At 40.4% G+C, this 24,132-nt stretch overlaps 1 protein-coding gene across 2 annotated transcripts; it reads left to right on the forward strand.

Moving 5' to 3' along the window:
- The first annotated feature begins 479 nt into the window (after window positions 1–479).
- lman2 (lectin, mannose-binding 2) lies at window positions 480–10,058 on the forward strand. 2 transcript variants are annotated; one of them, XM_024260394.2, is made up of 8 exons: window positions 480–820; window positions 3,550–3,668; window positions 3,762–3,879; window positions 5,905–5,984; window positions 7,542–7,703; window positions 7,840–7,954; window positions 8,033–8,152; window positions 8,874–10,058. In XM_024260394.2, the coding sequence occupies exons 1-8, from the start codon at window positions 685–687 to the stop codon at window positions 9,032–9,034; spliced, it is 1,011 nt and encodes a 336-aa protein (XP_024116162.1). In that variant the 5' UTR covers window positions 480–684; the 3' UTR covers window positions 9,035–10,058. The 2 variants fall into 2 exon arrangements, with proteins under 2 accessions (XP_024116162.1, XP_024116161.1); XM_024260393.2 differs by lacking the exon at window positions 5,905–5,984 and adding an exon at window positions 5,766–5,848 and having other exon boundaries at window positions 494–820.
- The last annotated feature ends 14,074 nt before the right edge of the window (window positions 10,059–24,132 follow it).

The following is a 24,132-nucleotide window of genomic DNA, read 5'->3' on the forward strand; positions in this document are numbered from 1 at the left end:
TATTTATGTTTATTTTCATAACTAAAATTGTTTTTTTTTTGGACTTTTTTTTATTTTCATGAGTAAAATCTTTTTTGTTTGTACATTTTTCTAATTTCATGAGTAAATTGTTTTGTTTGAACAATGTATTTAGTCTGCACTAACATATAATCGAAGTTGACAAACTAGATAACAGAGAAAGAGCAATTTTAATCAAAGTAAATTCCTTTAGTGTCAGTCTGAATAGAATCCCATAGAATCCCTTCAGCCTGTGAGGTGCTCTGGTTTGAGACTGAAACTGTTTATTGATTGTGTTTTGTCGCCATCTAGTGATAAAATTCATTATTGTAGCAAGTCTTCTCTGATTGGCTTAATTTGCGATGTGCTTATCGCTCATTGGTCCGTAGAATTCCCACCGTCTCTTTTGGTCTTCCGTCAGGAATCAAATAAAATTGTGATTTTTTTTCATCATTTAAAGTAAATACATTAATTTTTATTTTAGTTTTAGGTTATAAATTAAGGTTAAATTATATAATCTTATTTATAAAGGGCAACACTTGTCTTTAAATCCAAGCCGTCTGTGGCAAATATTAGGGCCGCTGCGGTTTCTCGTCGGAAGACAAAAGCGGAAGGACACGACCGAATTACGGAGTTTTGAAAACAGTGTTGTGAGTTTTGTCTTCAGGGCTGTTTTCTCTGATCAAGATGGACGGTTTAACGTCGACTGTGCGCTCGGCTTTAGTCTTTTTGTTAGTAAATGTGTTCGTGGTTCGCTGCGACATAACGGACGGAAATGCGGAACATTTAAAGAGAGAACACTCTCTGATCAAACCCTACCAAGGTAAGAAAGTTAGCTCCGCTGCTGCTAGCTTGATTTGGAGTCTAGCTTTAATTTTTGATTAAAAACATGTTCATTAATCTGATTTCTCTTGTATCAGTGACGTCATCATTGAAGGTTACACATTGTTTTGTCGTGTTGAACTGATACAGTCTATGTCTGTCTGGCTGCTCATTCTAGATCATTCTATGTACAAAACCTTAAGTCCTGATAATATTAGTGAAGCGTATTTACTTTTATTTTTTAAACTTTTGCCAATTTTGGTGGCAAAATCTGTATTAAAAATAGTCTTGATTTTCCAATTATCATGTGGTCAAAATGAAATAGTTTCTGTTTAAATAAAGTTTTCCTTTCAAACTCTGAGTTAGGGGCTAAATCACATTTCCAATGATAAAGAAATTTTATTTCAAAAACTGAATAAGAAAACTATTTCCATTTTTAAAATTAATTCCAATGGTTAAAGCCTTCATGAACCACCAAACGGGTCAAATTGACCCTCCTGATAAGATGACCGCATCAGTCATTTGAATAATTAACTCAAAATATAGATATCTTTTTCAAAAGACATGGAGTTGCTCTTTATTTTGAACACCAACTCCTTGCTCTTTTTTCTGATGCAGAAACGTTTCCTTTGTCTTTTGTCGCGTTCTTCACATTCTTTTGTTTTTAAAACCCCACCGTGCAGTTCTGATGCAATCCTCATTTTTACTCCTGGTTTTCTGGTCAGCACTTTTTTTTCTTTAAGAAAACTTTTAAATGTTATTTTATTTATTTATTTTTTAAAATAATTTCACTTTTAGTGTTAGTTTACTGATGGCAGGAGATAAAATGACAAAGTAACCTCCTGAGAGTCCTGACCTGAAACAGTTTTATTTTCTGTCAGGATGAGGTTTACTTTGAATATTTATTTATTTGCATTTATAGGATAAAAAATATTCAGAACATCTAAATGTATTTTTCCGCTGCTGCAAGGCTTCACTTTTTATAAGATCCTATTATTCCAGTCACCTGTCCCAGTTAGAGTCAGGCCAACTTTTAAATTCACCTTTTTGTTTTCCTTTAAAATAAAGTTTAAAGCAGGATTTTTTTATCACAATAATACAATGTTGCTGGATTTATTTATAAATGCTAAACTCAACTGATTATCTCTGCAGCTCCACTCAGTTTTTCAAGTTGAGACTTTTCATTTCTTCTAAGTTTTAGGGAGAAACTCAAATTATCTATCAATCAATTAAACGTTTTTCTTTCTTTTGGCAGCTTAATAAAATTCTGACCTGATTCCAGTTTCATTGTCAGAACATATCATAGGAGCTCCTGACTGCACAGAAGCAGAACGATTTGAATTAGCATCAGCTGGTGTTTTCTGGAAACATTAGAAGATTATAAAAATGAGTGATTGATGATTCAGTTTGAACAAAAATGTCAGTTTGTTCCTGATACTAATGCTGGTTTTAGAAAAGCTTAATATATATATGTATATATATATATATATATTTTTTTTTTTTTAAGAATTCTTTTAAAACAAATCTTATATTTTTTTTCTCTTGACTTCATTTTCCTTGAAAATTTCATATTTTTTCTTAAATGCCTTTCAATATTTTTTAAAGACGTTAATGAATAAAAAAATGGTTTAAGTAGTAAATCCACAAAATACACAATACAAGAACCAAATTATGTGACAACACAAAAACTATTCATCTCTTAAACATGAGCTTCATAAAAGTTGGAAAGAAATCTCTACATCTAAAACGTCACAAATATGTTGGTCAACAATTTCTTTCAGACCAGATTTAATTTCTGATTGTATTTTTTTCTTTTTTTTTTAGTTTCTTACACAAAAATACAAATGACAGAATATATTTAACAAAAACTATTTAACTTTAGTGTCTCCTTTGGAAGTCGGCCTGAACACAAAGTAAAAATAAATATAAGCTGTAAAAATGTTTGTAAGAGATTGTGGGAGGAGCTTAGTGAGCTATGTGACAGAATGAAAACCGTTGGTGTCTTTGAAACAAGATCCTCTTTTCTGTGTCTGCGTGTTACGAGAAACACGCAGGAACGACGGGAACCTCAAAAAGCAGAGTGCTGGGAATAAAATTCAGATTTTCCCGCAAATGAATCTAAAAGAACCAATTTGAGTTTATTAATACAATTAATTTATCTCACAGCTCTAGTCGGTAGTTTTTTAAATATATTTTTGTTACTTGTTGTTTTTATTTAGTGTTATCTCAAATTCTAGCTGTCCTGTTCCTGCTTTCTGAATAAAAATCATCTGGGGAAAAAAGTTCAAATCCTTTGAGAGTCCTTCAGATCCAAACTCCAATGTTCATTTGGAGATCAGCGAGGAGGAGGAGTCTGAGATGCTCAGATGAAGATGCAGCTGCTCGTGTAGCTGTGAGGCTGTTGTTTGTGAGTGAGAGCAGCTTGTGTTTCTATGGTAACCACTGATGAGTTTTTTTGGAATTTAAAAAAAAAAAAGAAATGATGTTTGGAGACTTTCACAAACAAATGTTCTATCATTTCTTTCCCAGCATGCTTCATTTCACATTCTGATGGAGTGAGCTCTATAAACATTGTCTGTCCTCGTTTCCACGGTGTAAATATTAGCTCTGTAATGTAAACCACCAGTGAAGGTGTGGAGATGTTTACAGAGATGGCTGAGCATCGTAACGTCTGCTCTGCGCAGACGGCTGCGCAGACGGCTGACGGCTGCTGGTGTGTTTGTGCTGCAGGGGTTGGCAGCAGCCCTTCCAGTCAGTGGGACTTCTCAGGAAGCACGCTGGTGACCAGCTCCTACGTCCGCCTCACTCCGGATGAGAGGAGCAAACAAGGATCCATCTGGAACACTGTGGTGAGGACGGAGGCGGGGCTTGAGTCTCGTCTTGGCCATAGTTCCTCCTGACTGGCTGATTTCCTGTTGTTCTTTCACCCTCTTCCTGTGCAGCCATGCCACCTGAAGGACTGGGAGATGCACGTTCAGTTCAAAGTTCACGGGTCAGGGAAGAAGAATCTCCATGGCGACGGCATTGCTATCTGGTACACCAAGGACAGACTGCATCCAGGTGAAATCAGCCTTGTGGTTTATAAAGATGATGTCACGTTTCTGCACCCAAAACTGATTTTACTTGAATGTTTTTTGAAGTTTCAGGTGAATTTTAGTCCAAAACTAAAGAAAAAGTTCTTGATTCTCTTTCACTGAGTTTGGTTGTTTTATTGTTTGGATTTACCATAGATTTGTCACATTTAGCTCTTCATTTGACATAGTTTTTTGTTTGTGTGTCTGGAAAACCTTCATGTTTTTTGTCTAAATTTTCTGCTTGATTTCATTTTGTCATAAGTTTAGTGAAGATTCGGTCACAGCTGATCTGATGCTGATTCAGTTTGATTTCATTTTAACCATTTGTTTAGAAATGCATTAATAATCTATAAATATTTTGGAGATATTAATCTGATACAGTTGAACTGTAAAATGTATTATTGAAATAATCAGATTGTTAGTAACATTCAGTCTTACATGGTTTCTCAAACAGAGAATTGTTCTGCTTCTCCTGGAGGGCGTTTTAGTTTGGCCACTAGGTGGCGATCACGCTATAGCATTACACCTTATTCCAGAAGAAGACAGTATAAGAAAAAAAACTCTGTTTTAGACCACAAATTGTTACTTTAAAAATGTTTCCTCAAAAAAGTTTAGAAAATTCATATAAAGATGTTCATTTAGTCATCAGGTCATGTTTAGGTGGACTGAGCGTTAGCATTAGCCATCCTATGGGAAACCCCATTGTACGTTAGCATGAAGCTAGCAGACGTTAGCTTTATGCCTTAAATCGATCTCTACTTTCATGGACCGATTATTGATCTATGGATGGATTCAAGCTCATTGAGGCCTGTTTTTAAAAACCAAAATGTTTGAACACAATAGGAGTAATTCTATCCGGCCCTCCAGATCATTTTGTTTTATTGTTATAAATGACCCGATGTTATCTTGCGCTCATTTCTAACGTGTATAATTTTGACAAAAATATTTTTTTATGGAGTGTAAAATTTTGAAAATTATTTAAGGTTCAAGTTTATTTATTCTGGAATAATATTCCTGCCTTTTTATTATTCAGAATTATGTTAAAAAGTTACAGTTTTAAAAATTGGTATTCTGCTTCTTGGACTATTTTGGCATTTACTAAGATTTTTTTAGGCTATTTTGGAGTTTAGCTAATATGTCAGCTACATGCTAACTGTTTTGGCTAACCTAGTTTTTTTTTTAAATAATTTTTTTAATTTGGCATTTAGCTAATATTTAGCTGACTATCAGCTTCAGCGGCCAAATTCAGCTTCCAGCATTCACACTAGCATTATCACAGGTAATGCTATATATCTAGTTCATAATTATGTTAGAATGTTGCTGTTTTAAAAATGTAGTTTAGAGTGTTCAATAAATGTTTATCCTGTTTGACCCGCGACCTCAGGTGTGTTTTGGATATTAGCCCCTTGTGTTATTAAGTTTGACACTTCTGTTTTAGAGAATTTGCTCCTTGTTAAAGATTTGGACAGATTTTTAAGAAAATAAAACTTAATTTAAGCTCGCTGTTAACAATAATTGATTATTGATGTCAGTCGTTTAAATGGTAAATGGTAAATGGCGTATACTTGTATAGCGCTTTCTACCCTCCTTCAAGGGCCCAAAGCGCTTCACAGTCACAGACCCATTCACCCATTCACACGCACATTCACACACTGGTGGTGGTTTAGTTATAGGATGTTGCAGATTTAAAAGAGCCATTTGTGTGATAATATCTCGATCAGTCAGGATGAAGCTTCATGAAAGTCTTCAGAATCTGTTTAATCATTCTCTATTCGTCCTTTAGAGCTCCAGTTTTTCTGCCCTCATGAGTCCATCCATGTCTGTGTCCTTCATGCCTGCTCACGTCTCGCCTCATCTCTGCCTCCATCCTAGGCTCCGTCTTTGGAAGCCAGGACCAGTTTTTTGGCCTGGCTATTTTTTTGGACACGTTCCGCAATGACCTCCATGGGATGGATGTAAGTGTTCGGCGTGTGTGGCTCCGGTTGTTCTTGACCGCCTGCTTTCTCTGCAGGGCCGGTGTTTTCCAACAATGCTCACTTCCACGGCCTGGCCGTTTTCATAGATACTTACTCTAACGATGATGCCGCAGACGTGAGTTCTGGCTGCAGCTCTCCTCCTCAGCATGCCGTCGGCACGGAGCATGACCACATTTCACCTCCTCTGTTTATCTTTGTTTGACTTTGAGTTGAGGTTGACCCAACCACCTGTTATATATTTGGGTCAAACTTTTTCAGTCATGCAGCAGCTTGTGAACAACAGATTGATCAATGAACACAAACATAACTAGAGATGGGACCGTTTGGGTTTATTTAGGGCCAAAACTTCATTTTTGAAAGACTTCTGGTGTCTAACGGTGCTTCAGAAAGGGAAAATACACCAAATTTCTCCAGAAATTGTGACAAAGCAACATGAAAGGATGAAGAATGTTTCTTCATTTTTTCTGACAGCATTTTGACTGAAGTTCCGCCCACCCTCATGGCCACGCCCTTTCTTCTATGAGCCCGGCCTCTTGTTTGGGTAGAATTTAAAAAAAAAAAAAAAATTTAGAAAACTCCAAAACAAAGAGTCAAAATCTGTGTTTTCTGAAATAAACGGACAACCTTCTGCAGCAGAAAACGAGTCGGATCACAATTACCTCTTAGGGGATCATGGGATGTATTTCTCAAAGCCCCGCCCCCATGTAAACTTAGGATCAGCTCAGCAGCGAAAACTTGAAAACTGATTGAAACTGAAAGCAAAGAAACAAAACTGGAAAGTACAAATGAGCAACTATTTTATTTAATTGGTAAAAGTTTTAGGTTTTCTTATTTTTCAAGTTTCAAATTTACGTTTTTTGATTTTAATTTTATTTGATCAAATTTTCAACAATTCCTTCAACTTTTCAAAATGTATTTTCAAGTTTAAAACTCTTTACAAATGTATTTTTTTCATATTTTCAATCTGTTTTTTCGTTCACTTTAAGCAGATCCTGATTTGACCAAATTTGTACCAACTTGGCGCCAAATCCTGGTACCATCCGTAACCATGACCAACTTTTAAACAGCATTTCTGTTGGTCGGACCACCAGCTCAAACTAGCTGATGTGTTGGACCAGGTTGCAGAGTAGTGGAGACTGAAAGAATTCTTCACAGTTAATAAAAGAAAATGAAACTTAATGAGAAATTGGATGAATTTTATCTTAAACTTCAAAAGTATTTCCTGAGACATGAACTGGACTTTAATATCCTCATGGTTTTACATCTTCAGTCTAAATAAAGATGCATTGCTCACTTCTAAAATGCCTTCCGACTGTCAAACTCTTTGCTTTAAATACACATCACTAGTACTGTTAATAAAATCTCCTAAACAACTTTTACATGAAGTTTTATCTTGACTTTTTCAGTTATTTCCTCTGTTCTCTTCATCTCCGTTCTGCACACGACCAGCCTAATGTAGAGGATGATGAACCCAAACGGTTGACCTCTAACTTAAAGTCTCGACCTTAAAGTCTCAGAATGTTGTGGCTGAAGTTTGCTTGTTTCTGTTGTGTTTCTGAGTTCCTGGTTTGAGTTGTTCTCCATCTGCTCCTTCAGTGCCGACGTTCTAGTTTTCCGTTTGTTTTAGCGTCACGCTCCTCCTCTTCATCTCTGCTTTCTGCTCCGCCTCCAGCGCTCCTTCCCTTACATCTCGGCTATGGTCAACAACGGCACGGTGACGTACGACCACGGCAAAGACGGCCGCTCGTCGGAGCTGGGGGGCTGCTCGGCGGAGATCAGGAACAGAGATCACGACACCTACCTCGCCATCCGCTACTCCAAAGGACGGCTGACCGTAAGGCTGCTGCGACGTTCAATAATCGATCCATGAAAGTAGAGTCCATCTAGATTTAAAGATATAGATTTTATTCTTGGTTATTATGATTCCGAATTGTTTATGGATCGTATTAATGGATCTCCGACCTCTCCAGATCATGGTCGACGTGGACGACAAGAACGAGTGGAAGGAGTGCATCGACATCGGGGGGGTCCGCCTCCCCACCGGGTATTTCTTTGGGGCGTCGGCGGCCACAGGAGACCTGTCAGGTAGAGACACGAGGCAGAGGGCGCCGCTGACACCTCGCAGTGACCATGTGTTAAACGGTGTCCTCTGATTGGCTCCAGATAACCACGACATCATCTCCATGAAGCTGTACCAGCTGATGGTGGAACACACGGCTGAAGAGGAGAGCCTGGACTGGACCAAGATCGAGCCCAGCGTCAGCCTCCTCAAGTCCCCCAAAGGTGGAGTCAGAGTGTCTTCTGGAGGAGGGCATAGGCGTGAGGGGCGGGGCTCTGGGAATTGTAGTTTTAATGGGTTTAAACATGTTGACTCTTTTATGGAGTCAAATCAGCTTAGAGGGAATGAAAAAAACAGAATAAAAACTTGAAAAACAGACATTGGAACTGAAAAAAATTGAAAATATGAAAACAAGACATTGTAAATGTAAATGTAAAAAGAAACTGAAATTTTGCACAAACAAACAAACCTTGAAATAAATCTTAAAAATGTAAATAAAAATACATATAAACGTAAAAATTACCAATTGAAAAAATAATGCATCTATTGGTAACAGCTGCTGTTTTGAATTTTCAACTTTTTTTCTAAATCTTCACTTTAAGTTCTCAGTTTACAGTTTCTATTCTGATTTTCACTGTTGAGCTGAGAATAATTTTACAAGGGGGCGGGGCTTATAGCTCAACAGCTCGGTGCCGAAAACTTGAAAATCAGAATTGAAACTGTAAACTGAGGACTGAAAGTCAAGATTCATAGAATCCTTTTCTATTTTAATTTTCTTTTTTTATTTTCAAGATTTATTTAAAAAAATTTTCTTCGAAATTTCAAAAAAACATTTTTTTTTTTTTCAAATTTTCATTTTTTCATCTTTTCACTTACAATGTCTATTTTTTTAAGTTTTAAATTTTAAAAAAAGATTTTTGGACAGATTTTCTTCTTCGTCCTCAGACAACATCGACGATCCGACCGGGAACTTCCGCGGCACGCCGCTGACCGGATGGAAGATCTTCCTGCTGCTGCTGTGCGCCCTGCTGGGCATCGTGGTGTGCGCCGTGGTGGGCGCCGTGGTGTTCCAGAAGAGACAGGAGAGGAACAAGAGGTTCTACTGAGCAGAGGAGCCGCGTGGAACGAACTGCTTTCCCACATGAGCACATTCAATGTGAATTTTGCTGAAGATTGTATAAATGTCGGACTCTGGAAGCACTGCAGCGCCGGTGAAGCCGGCGGCGGACTGGAGGCGGGCGCCGTGCGTGAATGCTGTCTTTGTTTTTTGTGTGTTGCTGTCGACAAACTCTTGGATCTGCTGGTTGGTCTGTCGGGTGTTTCCAGGCTTTTCTATGCTGCGGCTGTGAATCATTAACTGTGTCAGCAGATGAACTCTTGTTGTCTTTGAGTCTTCCATCCAGTTCTCTCCAGTATTCCTAGAAGTTCATGGAGGTGGTGAGCAAGTGTTGGATTTGGTGGATCTGCTTCCTTAATTTAGACGCGTCGAGCTATGACTCCGTCCTCAATCTGGAACTTGTCTTCCAGCAGATTTTTTCTGGAGATATTTCCATTTTTTTAGTTGATTTGTTTCCGAGAAACTTCCAGAAATATGTTGCAGAGACTCGATTTTTCAGCTTGTGAAAGTAACTTGAAATAATGTCAGAAAACAATCAGGATTCAGAAATTCACATTTAGTTGGTTTACAATCTGGTATTTCTGTTTTAATTTGGAGGATTATTTATAAAGGCGATGTTCTGCTGTCTGTCATTGACCAACTAGGAGATGACCCCAAACGTAGAATATTTCAATATTTTCTCCTGTTTTCTCATCATTCGTTTCCAGTTTCTCCTGCAGGTGGACTTAAAGAGTTTAAGTCCTTTTGTCCCGTCGGTTCGTCAGATTTCTGCTTCCACAGCGTTCCTTCAATAAACCGAATGTGATCTTTCTGCTGGAGATCTCTGTAAATCTGTCTCAGCGTCACATGACTTTCAGACACAAATGAAGGTCAAATTACAGTTTCACTGAATCTGTGCAAAGATGGTTGTTGTTTTTTTTAAAGCTAAGCTGAAAGTTTGTTTTCTGTTGCGTCGTCTGGTTTTGTGTTGAAATTTGATCATCTCAGAGATGGAATAAAGATGCTGACCAGCAGCCTGGAGCCTTTTGTTCTGATTTCACTAAAAGTTGTTCCTGCACTGCTAGTGTCAATAAAGCCTCGATAAACTTTGCTATCCTACAAATCTTTAGCAGATCAAACATTCCTAAATTTAACCCTTTAACACCTGAGGCGTCACCGGTGACGCTTAAAGTATCTAACATGCTTTAACTTTTCAACACGATCAACGTAATTCCAGCAGATTCTGAAGGAGAATTAAATTGTGTTGATGGTTGAAAAGTTTCAACAAATCAAAGAACATCAACACTGGAGCACTTAAAGGGTTAACTGAAGGCTAGCCCTGCAGCTACGACCGCCATCGGGAACTTACGTTTAAGCGACTATTTCCAATGAAACGTCTATGGAAATGTTTGTCACTACCCACATTTATAAGACACTATTTGGACTCTACTTACAAAACAGGTCCATTGAACGTGTTAATTTGAATTATTTCCGCTGAAAATCTCTTTTCTCAGCCTCAGAATCCACTGGAATTGCGTTAATTGTGTAGTTTGAAGAACGTGTGTTATTTTGCTGTCTCTGGAAATTTCCCCGGTTAAAACTTTGGTTCCTATGGAGGAAATAAATCAAGTTTTTAAGTCAATGACCTTTGGCAAACAAACCTGGAGACGTGAAAAGAGTCTCGTATCAGATTTGAGCGTAAATGTGGTTTTGTGTGTGTGTAACAAGCGATTTGTGCATCATTTTTAAAGATTTGTGTGTCGTTGGCTTCAAGTTGTTGGGATTTTCAGTTATCCATGTGTAAATTGTATTTTTTGATTTTTTTGTACTGCACAAAATATATTGTGTGAGTTACACATCAAGAATTACGCACACACAACTTCATTGTTACACCGTTACGCCCTGCTGCTACCGCATCGTTCACCTGGTGGGTGTGGCCAATGCTCCCCAATCGGCACCTGCTGACCATTTCAGATGGAGGAGGCCTCTCTCAGGCAGAGAGCAGGAGGCAGCTGTGTTTGATGTTTAGGGTTTGTTTTATTCTTTGTCCTCAGCAGTCTTACACTGCTGGGTTTAGTTATTTTATTTTGAGGTTTGATAATCTTAGTTTTCTGGCTTTGTTTGTTTGTTTTCTTTAGGTAGTTTTGGTTATGGGGAGCAGCTGACTCTGACAGTCGAGATGAGTGGGTCATCAGTCTATTAATTATTTTATGTTTTTCCAAGGTTCAATTCCCTTTTTGTTTGGATCAGCACACTAATGATTTCATTCTGTTCTTTGCAGGACACAGGTTTTCATTTATTTAATAAACTGTGTCCTTTCATTCTTACTTGGTATCCATTTTATTTGTTTGTATTTTATCTCCATAGTCACCTGAGCCGCCCATCCAACCTCATTTTGAGGAACTTTCTTTCCTTCCTTTCTTCAACCACAAGGTGGCGGTGCTGCATTGATTATAGTGTTCAGAAGAAGACGGTATTTCCTGATTGTTTCACATTTTATCTCAATCATTATGAATGTTCTTATTTATTAAAGTACTGTCATGTCCAAATATGTCTTAGTTCTTCTAACAGGACATCTACCCATGTAAATGTGTTCTCAGCTACTTTCACTTCATCTTCAAGACTCTAACTGACTCTTGTTAATTGACCTTTTAAAACCCAGTTTGTTGTGTTGGCGCTCACGCTCGGCGCTCTCCTGTTCGTGACACAGATGAGGGCTGGAGTTGAAGCCGCCCCGGTTCCGCCTGGAAGCTGTGATTGACTGCGAGCCTGACTGACAGAGCCGGCTTTAGCCTCGGGTCGACGGCTTAAACCTCCCACCTGGGCCTGGATGACATTTCAGTCCAGGAGCAGAGGGGAGCGCCTCAGACAGCCAGCTGAAACTTAGGGTTATTTTCATTATTTATCCACCTATCGATCTTTTCATGGGAGAAATAGACAGTTCTGGAAAAAAAGGATTCATAATTTTTATGAAGGTGAAAACATCAGCTTTTCATCAAAGTTTGAAAACGCAAAAAGAGTTATTCCTAAAACCTTTATATTGTATTTCTGTCAGTCTTGAAGTAATTTAATGATTCAGAACCTGAATCAGAAAAATAAATTAGTAACTTCAGACAGAAAAAGAAGGTAAAACATGAAGGATATATTCTCCTGGACTGAAGCACCAGATTGTTTTACCATTTCTTCTGTTTTACTGTGAGTTTAAGACACAAATTTTACCCCATTTAACCAAAAACTCACCAAAATTTGCATGAATTTTGACAGATTTTCAAAAAAATGATGACATCACAGCGGCAGAAACCATAAAAAAACAAACGGGGCCAAAAAATTGTCAAAATCTACTAACAAAACCAAAACAGACGTTTCAGGATATCCAAAAGAAAATGAGAAATTATTATGGGATGGCCATAGGACCTGGGACTTGGTGGACATTTTGTGCCAAAGGGTGAAATTTGGCAATTTTCCCATTTAATCTAAATGTCACATGGACCTGTTCGTCATCGACAGACGGCCCAAAAATATAATAGTTGCTATAGAGATAAAACTAATAGAAAAGCTGTCATTTTGAAAATGCTGTTTTATTTATTTAAGAATTTGCCTTAAGTGTAGAAGGGGAGGGTGACGGTAATTTTTACTTGTTTCATAAACTTCAGACTCAGTGTTTACATTGACAGTCGATATAATGAATGTTTGTATTTATTGCTTTACACTTCCTGTTCATCCATAATAACGAGCTTTCAGCGACTCGTTACTGTTAATTGTTTTCCTGTCAGACGATGATAACACACGAGGGTGTTTGACATGAAGCTGTGTAGGTTTGTTTTCTTCCAGATTGTCCTTTTTGTCTTGTTTTTTAAAGGGTGACAGGCAGACGACTGCAGGCCAGCGGCCGAATGTTTCAGGGAAATCATCGTTGATTTTCTGAGGATAAACGCTGAGCGCTCCGTGTTTCTGTCGGCTACGGCTTCGTTTTAGCGCTTCCATTTTGATGATGTGGTTTGTAGTTAGCTGTGTTTTTGTCAGAACTCGTTATGCTGCTGTGTCTGGTCATATCTCCAGGCGGACTTCCTAAACTTGTCACTCAGGAACTAGTTTAATTAGTCTCCTGGTGCCTCCTGGTGGTTGTCAGCTCCTCATAAATCTAACAAATGAGCTAACGGGTGAAAGTGGGAGTCAAAAAAGGCGTTTAATTTTTCTTTCTGGAGCCAGACTGAGAGGTTGTTTCTTCTTCCTCTCGTTTTCAAAAGGTTTGGTGTTATAGAAGTGGGTTTTCCTGCTCTCAGAAGCTCTCCAGGTGGGAAACGTGACTGTATGCTGTAGACGTTTACCTGAGAGGTACGTTTTCAGGGTAATGTGGACCTTTTAGCTCCCTGGAGGAAGCCCTCTCCACTTCTCAGCGACGTTTCCTTCAGCTGTCAAAGTGTCCTAAAACAGGATTTAGACGGACCACATCTTCAGGCTATGTCAGCCGGAAAATGTTGGTCACATTCGAGCAGGTGTTTTTGAAGAAAAAAAAGATGTATTTATACACACTGAGGGAAGTGTACATGACAACGGCAGTACCTGTATGTCGATGTATACTAAATATCTCTGTGTTTAGATCTGGTTTAATAGAAAACACGGCGGGAGGCTTTGTTAGAGTTATGTGAGGCTCCAGTGCTGCACACGTCCCTCTGCTGAGGTTCATCTGACCATTGAGAGTGGCCCCTCCCCTTTGGCGTTCCAAGCAGGAAGTGGCTCCAAGAAGCCAAAATCCCATAGACTTCTATAGAGAAATAAACAGCTGTTACTCAGTCATTCTATTCAATTCAGTTTTATTTACACTACAGTTGCCTCATTAGGCTTCACACCAGTAATTGTCCAAAAACTTTAAATCAGTCATAAAATATACACAATAGGTTAGTTGCTAAACTAAACTAAACAAACTAAACCAAACTGGTTATCCCTGCCCTCCTTTTTGGTGAGGAAAAACTCCTAAAAAAAAATAGTAGAAAAACCTAAGGGAAGTCCACATGAGGGACGGATCCTCTCCCAGGACAGACAGGCGATGTCCCAGGAGGAATTAGCTTATCTAACTCTACAACAACATGTTGGAATAGTGCAGCAGATGGGCTTCATCCAGGTAGAGCCGGGAGACAGGTGAGGGGGCGAGACGAGCCAGAGGCGAGGTCCATGATCAAGAACTGGAGCAGAGACGATTCTTCATCCAAATGAAGCTAGGGGACAGCTGGGGGCCAAAGACGAGCCAGAGGCGAGGTCCACGGCTAACGACAGGAGCACAATCAACACACCTGGAATCTGGACTCTCTTGGGAAAGAGGGACAACACACGAATCGCACTGCACTAACTCTATTGGTCAGAATAACCGCTCTTGCTCTGATACCCTTTTTAACATCTCCTTCATAATCTTCAATCAGATGTCTTGATAAAAGTAGCCGGATCCGGATTTTGTGTAACACGCTTTCAAGTGTTTAGGGATAACAGTGATTGGTCTGAGTCAGTCTGAGTTTCTATAGCAACCACTCCCACCAATCAGGAGTGAGCTGGTTGGAAGTTGAAACTTGAAAGCGAGCTACACAAACTCTATCAGTCTTCCTCTTTTTCCTCAAAGACCTCCAATCAGGTCGATGCATTCAATGAAATTTGGTTGCTAAACTTCTGACTCCGCCCCCACCTCCCAAGGGTCTGGGTCCTTCAGTGTGAACGACCCCCTGCCTGTAAAAATTAATTATGAGCATGATCTACACAATCAGGCTCTGGTGACTGGAAAAAAAAACAAACTTTGTCATTTCTCTCATGTTTCTAACCGTCAATTTGAATAAATCATAAAAACATTTTCTGATTCACTCAGTCGCTCGATAATATTATGTATACTATATTAACCTAACACACCCATAACATTAAGACAGCGTGAGCCTCACATTAATCAGAACATCATTGTGAGGATAAAGTTCAGTCAGCTGAACTCTGTTCATTAAAACATCTTTTTCTACTGGAATAAGAGCGTACATCAAAAGGACACGCCGCCGGCCTGCTGTCTGCTCGCCGTGATGCTCCAACCCTTCATGGACACAAGAAACAGACATTTCAGAATTCAAATCCAGAGGAAAACAAACTTACATGCGTTTTCTCACATCAGTTTCACGTCGTCTGTCCTCGTTTGTGAACGTCAAACAGTGAAAGTAAAAAGAAGAAATTTGTAAAAACACATCAGATAATTGTCTTTAAGGTCATCTTTTGATATATTTTCAAAGCGTTCCCAGTGTTCTTTTATTTATGCTGTTTTTAGCACAGCTGTTGGCTCTGAGCAAACTGACCTCGACTTCCTGCTGCTGAGAGCTCTCTGTTTACCCCTCCAATAGCATTAGCGATGCTACTGATTCCAGTTTTGATCCAGATTCCAGCTCAGACGAGGAAAACAGAGATGTCTATTGGAATGGGGCGGAGCAAGGAGACAGTGGCCCCACCCAGTGTATTTTCTACATCACAAATACGATCTTTTTTTTTTTGTCTGCTCCTGATTCACAACAATTTGAATAAAGAAATAATCAGAAATTAAATGTTGGGGTTAATTGTCTTTAAATAAATATCCTTTATTATCGGGAAATGTTTTAATGACACATTAAAAACACACTTTCCATCAGATAAATGGTGAAATATGTTCCCTAAAGTGAAGAATGTGGCTTCAGTTATATCGTGTTTTTCAGTGGTTTTTGGGTCATGTTGTGTCTTGTCAAAGTCACTCCAGGTTCATGTTAATAAGAATCCTCCACAGCTGTTTTCATTTCTGCTAATTGTCTCATTTACTTTGTCACCTTTTTGTTTCTGTGTTTTTCTTGTTCCATGTTCAAGTTTTAATGTTTTAGTTTCTTCCACAAAGAGCTCTCAGCTCCTGGATTTGGGTCCTCCAGTTCCTGATTTCTCTCCTCAGGATTGCTGTGGGATGACTCAGTGACGTTTTAATGACTAAAGAAATGATGAACAAACCCAAACCAACGTGTTTTTGCAGGTCATAAAATCACAAACGTATCGTTAGCGTTCCAGGTGATGACAAACCGGAATCATTTCTGCAGCATATATATCGATCAGGAAGTGCGACAGGCCGCCCTCGTTCGCCGCGTGAAATCCACGGAGTCGTGTTCGCTCTCAGGCGGCGTTATCTGCCGCCGCATTCTGGTCATGTTCCAGCGAACTCGACCCACAGCACCCCCCCACGCCGTGCAGGAACATGAAGTTCCAAACCTGCGCCCATGTGGGTCACTTTCATCTCCGCTCCGCTCTGGTATTCAGGGAGCGGTTTTCCAAAGTGGGTTCAGAAGCAGTTTAGCATAAATCAGTCGTGATCGGGATTGTTCGGAGCTGCTCAGCTGTGGAGAGTGAGTGGGAGATGATGCAGTGTCCTGCTTTACGCCTCACAATCTGGATTACTGATGAACAAACAGGAGCTGGAGCTGGGAAATGGAGATTCTGAGCGGAACCGGTTCAGAGGCAGCAGAACCTGTGAGCTGAACATGAAGTCTGTCAGTAAGACCTTCTGTCAAAGTAAAGGCCTTTACTCTCAAAGGAAGAGCAGTATTTTTGTTATGAATGGCCCAATGTTATCTTATGCTGTATTGCAACACATTCTAATTCTCAAGCCGTCACATACTGACGGTTCAGGACCCCTCGCCGTCAATAATGGATGTTTTGGTGGTGCTTGCTGTTCCAACCTAAACCCCGTACTGGACATGGATTAGTAGTGGACGCTGATCAGTTCTAGTTCCAGTTCTGGTAGGGTAAAGGTACCACCCGCGTCCCAAGGTTCAGTCTGCCTTAAAAATGTATGTTTTTAAAGTTTAAAAAATGTAGTTTTAGTGATTTCAACACATGTTGATCCTGTTTGACCCGCTACCTGAGGTATGTTTAGGATTTTGGCCCCCTGTGCGAGTGAGTTTGACACTCCTGTTCTAGGACCTTGTCGGTTCTGTTCTCTGGGTTTTGGTTCTGTCCTGGAGCCGATCTCATCTTTCTTTCTGCTCCTTTTAGGCAAAACTTCACCCACGCCACAAGCTCATAAACTCACAAACATTTTTATGCGTCTGGTATGGAGGCTCAAAATATTTTAAAATCCACAAACAAAACAAAAACAAACATGTCGAGGATCTCCAAAGGAAGTTTTGAAACTATTATGGGATGACCACAGGACCTACGACTTGGCAGACATTTTGATTTTAATTTTATTTTTTTTAAGTAAAGACTAAAATTTGCTGCTTTTCCCATTTTATAACAATATGGACAAAGATAACTTCACAAAACTTAACACACAAACCTTAAGGTTAAAGTTTTGTTGACCTTTGACCTCAGGAAGAAGCCGCCATCTTGACTCAAAAAAACACTGTCCATACTAAAATTTTAAAGGGTAACCAAACAGGGCAGTTGGAGGCTGACTCCATTCTCAGCCCAGATTTTAAAAAAATGACAAAAAAGGGGCGGGGCTAGTGGAGACGGCCTGAGCGGCGGGGGTGTCGGTCGGATCTATGATTGACAGGTGTGTTAGTTTTATGTAGCTGTAACACTAGAAGGCGCAGGGCTTGCACCACAATACGCACTTGTAATATGTTGTTTAAACCTGTAGGGGGCGGCATACAGACAGTTTTTGATTATATTTTCAGGAATTAAACAAATTTATTTTAATTTGTCAAAAAAATGACAACAACCAACAGTCAGAACTTTAAAGGGCCTTTTTATGGACGTCAACAGCCAAAAAAAGTTGACTTAGTGATTGGTCACTCTTTAAAGTCCTCCTATAGATTTTGATCTATCACCTCCTAACTCCCTAAACATCTTTGGGAAGATACTCCGCAAAAAATGTTGTAAATAAAGTTTGTCAATTTTGAACCCGCATGGCGAGGTCGCAAAAGTGGCGTTTCCGTGCTCCTTGTACATTTTTAACTAGAATATTGTGAAAATTAAATACATGAATCTTGGGCTCAAGCTGAACAAAACCATATGACATACGATATGAACATATGAGAAATGTGGGCGTGGCTAACAAAAAACCCTGTTGCCCTGAAAATCTAAAAAAAACTTTTGCTGGTTCTTCTAAAAATGATGCTGATCTGTTCGTCTCCCCCAGGCGACCGAAAAATAACATGGTTGCTATGGAGATAAAACCATTAGAAAAGTGTTGTTTGTTTTTTTCTGAATTTTTTCACATGCAGCAGAAGGGGAGAGTGAGGGGCGTGTCACAGCCACTCAGCTAGCAAGGGCGGGGTTTCTTGTTGCAGCTTTATTTACTTTTTCTGTTATTGTGTAAAACTTGATCTTTGAGATTAAACCTCCAAACATGCAGGAATATGTTTACACAGTTTTTTTCCCTTTTCTGAGGATCAGATTCTCCGAGCCTTCTTCTGACGCTGCAGGGATTTCTGAAGCCTGCAGATGAGGTGAACGACCTGAAAGGATGAGCTTGGAGATGACAGGAAATGCCATCAGATCATCTGCAGATGAGCTCAGGAAATCAGAGCAACAGTTTTTGTGTTACTGCAGCAGAATCATTTCTACGTCATCGGATTGTCAAACGTGCAACACTTCTCCAGTCTGGCTTTATTGATGAACACAGCGTGAACCAGAAAGCAAAGCTGTCCATCTCCGTTCCAATACTTATCTAGGGTCATGCGCTCTGAATCATGACCCTAAGAACTCGATCCTGGATAAAGTGACCAAAAAGAGCTTCCTCTGTGGAGTCGCTGGGCGCTCCTTTTAGGTGCACTCACACCGAACGCGATCTGTGCGACAAATTTGCTGCTCGCCGCCTGTCAAAAAATGTGTTCCTGAGCTTGACGCATGTGGGAGGAGCTAGCAGCTGATGTTTTTAGGATAAGGTTATAAGGAACGGTGTTTGTGGATATCTCCCTTGTCTGTATGACAGCCACTTCCGTAGTGTTTCTGTGTCTCTGTGGCTGAGCTTAAAAGGCCCTCTGTCTCGTATTAACCTGAGGAGGAAAGAATAAAATTAGGAGACAGTTTTCCTTTTTCTTTAATGTCTGAATGGGTCCCCAGCCGGCAGCCTAAGGACCCCGCAGCGGCTCTCTCTCTGCCGACATATCGAGCGAGTGAGCTCCGGCGAGGGGGTGAAAGTTGGCGATCTGTCCAGTGTTTCCCGCCTTCACCCCAAAGTATGAGCTCTGCAACCCTGAGGCTCCAGCCGGTTAATGATAAAGACGGAAGTTCTGGACAAAAACGCTAGCTTTGGATTAGTATTCTACCTGCTGATCGAGTCACTGAAAACGTCACGTGCCCAAAGCTGAGCTCCTGATTTTGACCCGTCAAACTTCAGATATTTGAATTTTGGCTTTGCCGCCCGATTCGCGCCCGTCGCTCAAATTCCACCTCGGGACTTCAGATCACTTCATGTCACGTCTGTTCATTGAGTTAACATGATACTGGACGCCTCCACCGCGCGAACCGTGTTAAGAATTAGGAGGAGAAGCTCGGTCACCCGGAGGAAGCTCAGAGCTGCTGCTGCTCCTCCAGAGGAGTCAGTTGAGGTGGCTTGGCGATCTGGTCCGGATGCCTCCTGGACGCCTCCATATGGAGGTGTCCCACTGGGGGGAGGCCCCGGGGAAGACCCAGGACCCGCTGGGGAGACGACCTCTGACCTGGGAACGCCTCAGGAAGGATGGATATTTTTGAGTGGCTCTGACCCTCATTTCCTCTGGTAAAAGCATTTATGTGATTAAAAAAAATAAATAAATAATTAAAAAGTTTGTAAAAACATTGACGTGATTTTTAGTTCCGACTTTTGTGATGCATTCAGTATGTGATGAGCAGATTCGTGGAGTTGGTTGGTTGGCAGCAGAGCTGAGTCGGTTCTGATCCGAGGCAGTCTGTCTTCCCTCTCAGATAAAACCGTTCTTTATGAGTTCTGCTGATACACAGAAATGCTTCATCCAGATGTGACCCATTATAAAAAGATGCTCACTCATGCATTAAGCCTCGTTTTACATGAACTTCTCATTGATTGAAGACCTTCGGCTCACAGAAACATCGTTCCTCTGGACTTTCTTCCCTTTTTCTCGTCTTTTGGATTGAAGTCTTCTCACAGGTTACATGTATTTGAACACAGTGGGTGTCTTTGAAACTGCAAAACTTCTTCATTTTCTGTCTTTATCCTCCCAGATTCCTCATGGTCGTCGTTCTTTTGTTTGCTAAAGTCTTACAGCCATAAAATGAGCTCCTTGTTTTGTTGTTCAGACGTCACAAAGCTTTCTGAAGAATGATTTTATTAAGAAAACTCCAACTTTTTCGCTTTAATTTTCCGGCAGCGTCGTTCATCTTCAACCTCTTTCTTTATTTTGCTCCAACTCTGGTTCTAATCTCCTTTTTTATCCTCCCCCCATTATTCATCCCCTTTTTCCTGATCCTTCTTACTCCCATCCTCCAATCCTTTTTCTCATCACCTGTCACTTTTTTCTGCTCTTTTAATTTAAATCTCATCTACTTTTTCTTTCCCGTTCCGACCCTCACTCATCATCCGGATTTCTTCCTTTTCCCGCTCATCCTTCTCCTCTCCTCACCCGATCTGTCTCGGCTCTCAACGAGGCCTGATTGAGTCAGACGTGCCGTTGATGGATGACACTGTGGATTACGTGGAGATTATTCTGGGTAAACAAGATGCACCAATCAGAGGGAGTGGTTGAAGAGGAGGCGGAGCAATCGGCTCCCCAGCACGCTGAAGTGTGAGGATGTCAGGACACTGGACGGTAACTGATTGGCTTTCTGCTTCAGTGGAATACATCTTTGAGACTGTTTTATTTTTGTTTGTGTTGATTTATTCTTGAACACGTCGTGGATCATGCCAGAAACAGAGAACTCTTCATCAGTCAGATGCAGACAATCATCTGAGCATTTGGTCCTGTTTTCATCTCCAGCTAAAATGCACAGGAGGCCAGGGGGCGGAGCTTGTTTAAAAAATCGGTGTTGCAGTTTGTCCGTCTGGAATCAAGGTGTTTGTTAGAACTTTTCTGTTGGTTCAGACACATGGATTCATTGGATTGAAGCAACTCAAGGGGTTCTGAAGTGAGACAGTACTTGCTCCGCCCACCCCATCAAATGGAGGCTTTTGTTGGGACAAATTAAAGTGACTTTTTATTATTTCACCCACCTGACTGTTAGAAAAATAAAAAATTTGAGCTCCAGCAAAACCAAACAGCAGATTGTCTGCTCTGTGAACATTTGTCTGCACGGTGGTGCAGTGGTTAGCACTCTTGCCTCACTGCACGAAGGTTCAAGTCTCTGATGGGATCTTTCTGTGTTTGCATCCTCTCTTGGTGGATTGTCTCATGGGACTCCTAACACACGCTTCATAGATGATTGGTTACTCAAAACAGTCCCTAGGTGTGAGTGTGAATGGGTGTGTGATTGAGGCCCTGTGACAGACTAGGGACCTGTCAAGGGTGTATCCCGCCTCACCCAACGGTAGCCGGGTTAGACTCTGGCAGCTCCATAAGGGATAAAACTGGTTTAGACAATGGATGGATGACCATCCACCCAGGAGCTTTTAATCCTCGTCAGCGTTTTAAGCCTCAGTTCTCACTGTCCTCACGGCAAAAATGGTCAAACCTGTTCACATTAAATATTAGGGTGGTAGAATGCTCTATGACAGCTAAAGAGAAAATGTTCATGCACGTTTTTTCCTATGGGCATGCTGCAGGCGACAGGTTGTAGTGACGAGAGGAGGGAGTAGGTGAAACACAGGCGTGTCGTACAGATTTTTCATGTTTTCAACCCCGCCAAATCCTGCAGACTGAACAAGGATCTCCCCCTCTGGTCATCAGTGGGATCCATCACTTGAGTGCTAAAACTTTCTGGGTATACACATTACATTTCCCATCAGCCCCTACTGTAACTCCCAGAAGCCCCACAAGCATTGTCCATCTGTTTCGCTCTGCTCGGTGCGAAGTATTGTTTATTCCACTCTGCCTGCATCACTGAGCGTTCTCATCCTGACCTGATCTTCTGCTTTGTCTTCCACTCTGATTGTTTGCCGCCTGCCCCGACCCTCGCCTCGACTCTGATCACTCTGGTCGTTTTCTGATGCCCTCATGCTCATGTTTGACCTCTGCCTGCCTGACCCCGATTTATCTTTGTGGACTTTTAGCTGAGCTTCACTCCTGTTCTAACCTGCTGCACTTGGAAAAATGGTATGTTCCATTTTCATGACGTCCCTTGTTGTGGACGTACGAGCCTCAAGCTGCAGGACATATATGTGGATCCCTCCACGGACCCGGACAACCCAAAAACCCTCAGAACCAGTACGGGTCGATCCCTCCTGACAGAATAAACCAACAGAAATTCTCACCATCATCCTTGGTTTCATCAAGACTTACTAGCATATCTATTATGATTAAAGATGGGAAAGATTTTGCCAAAATCAAAAACTGCTGTTACATTCGGTTTTCATTTTAGAGTTTTATAATTGACAGACACACAAAGTTTTTTTATGCTTTTTATTGGTAAAAAGAAACTAACGTTTTTGTTGTTTTTTGGGAAAAAGCAGCCATGGCGTCAGTCAAAAGCCCCTCTTCAATCACGTAGACCAGATAATCTAATAGATTAAAGCACAGCTGCTGATCCTCAGTACGTTAATGATGATGCATCAGTGTCGTCTGCAGCGCTTGGATGAGTCGCAGCTCACTGCTGAGTCTCCACAGGCTGCTATCCTGTGATCTCCACAGGAACATTCATCAGATCCTCAGAAAGCTTCGTGCAGAATGAGAGGCTGGACTTCAGGATCATTGACACATGCAGTCCTCCAGGGACCTCAGTACCCTCCGGGTTGGATCCGTGCATTATTACAGGGTCTGAACACGATAATTAGGAGCCCTACAATCATCATTTCTTTGATTTGACTTGGAGTTTCACAATCAGCTCAGGAGCTTAATCATAACAAGTGAGCAGTAGTTAAAATCCTGCAGCCTTCTTTAAAACATCTTTGTTAGTTTGCTCTTAAAGGTGTAGAATTCCTATTTTTACTTTGATTTTATCTGCATCGACACCCAACTGCAAATGTAAGCCCTTGTTCTGTGCTACAACTGTTCAGAGAAACCAGTTCACCCCCCCACATATGTGTTTGCACTTGTATTAGAACTGCAGAACTGGCTAAGCCATAAAATCACGGCGAGCTCCTCCCAGGGCAAATCACACAATTCTGGGGAAGATTAAGGATAAGATGCAGAGATTCACCTGAGGGCAGCTGCTTATTTACACTTAATGAATCATTTGTTGCAGGTTGTCTGGAGCTCCTCACAAAAGAAAACTTGTGAAGCAAATCAAAGAGCTCATTGTTGGGGGATCCACACACCGCCAGCTCGAGCTGATGAGCCAGAGGAGCTTTGCTTTGGTTTTTCAAGGACAAAGCTCAAATGAATAAAGAAAACGGGAGAAAAATATTTTCAGTTTCACGACAAAAGACCTCAGTGAAATCTTTTCTGAGGGCAGACACTTTTACAAAGTTGGAAGAAAACAGAAGACTGACACATCACACAAAGATGCTTCATGCACCGGTGCGTGTTAGATCCTCTTTATTTTTGTTCATAGTAAAAACAAGTGCAACCGCTGACGTACCTGTGGGTTCTTAAATATTTTACATGGTTTTTAAAAATACAAGAGACAGAAAGTTAATTTTCCACATAAACGCACATAAATGATGTCTTCGTAACTTTTTATTGTGCATAATTTTGTGTTCATCCAGTCAATCACCACAAAACTTCTGCTTTGGTTGGTTCTTTGAAAAAACATCTAAAGAAACAGATTACAAGACAAAGAAAGTTGAGCACAAATAAACATATTTTCATATTTATATTGGCTAAAAAAATGAAATAAACAAATAAACAAGACAAAAAAAGTACACACACGTGTGTAAGGGATAATGCCCAATAAAAAGTGCATTATCAGAAATTAACACACATTATTTTCTGATAATGCACACTTCATTGGGAATTATCACTTACAAAAGAAATAAATATTCAATCGATTTTTAGTACTTTATTCTTGTTATTATTTTGGTTCAATGGAAAGCAAAATATTCTTCAAGCTAATCGTCTCGCTAGATTAAACAAAGCATCC

Source organism: Oryzias melastigma, linkage group LG10 (assembly GCF_002922805.2).
Source record: "Oryzias melastigma strain HK-1 linkage group LG10, ASM292280v2, whole genome shotgun sequence".
In the NCBI taxonomy this organism is placed as follows: Eukaryota; Metazoa; Chordata; class Actinopteri; order Beloniformes; family Adrianichthyidae; genus Oryzias; species Oryzias melastigma.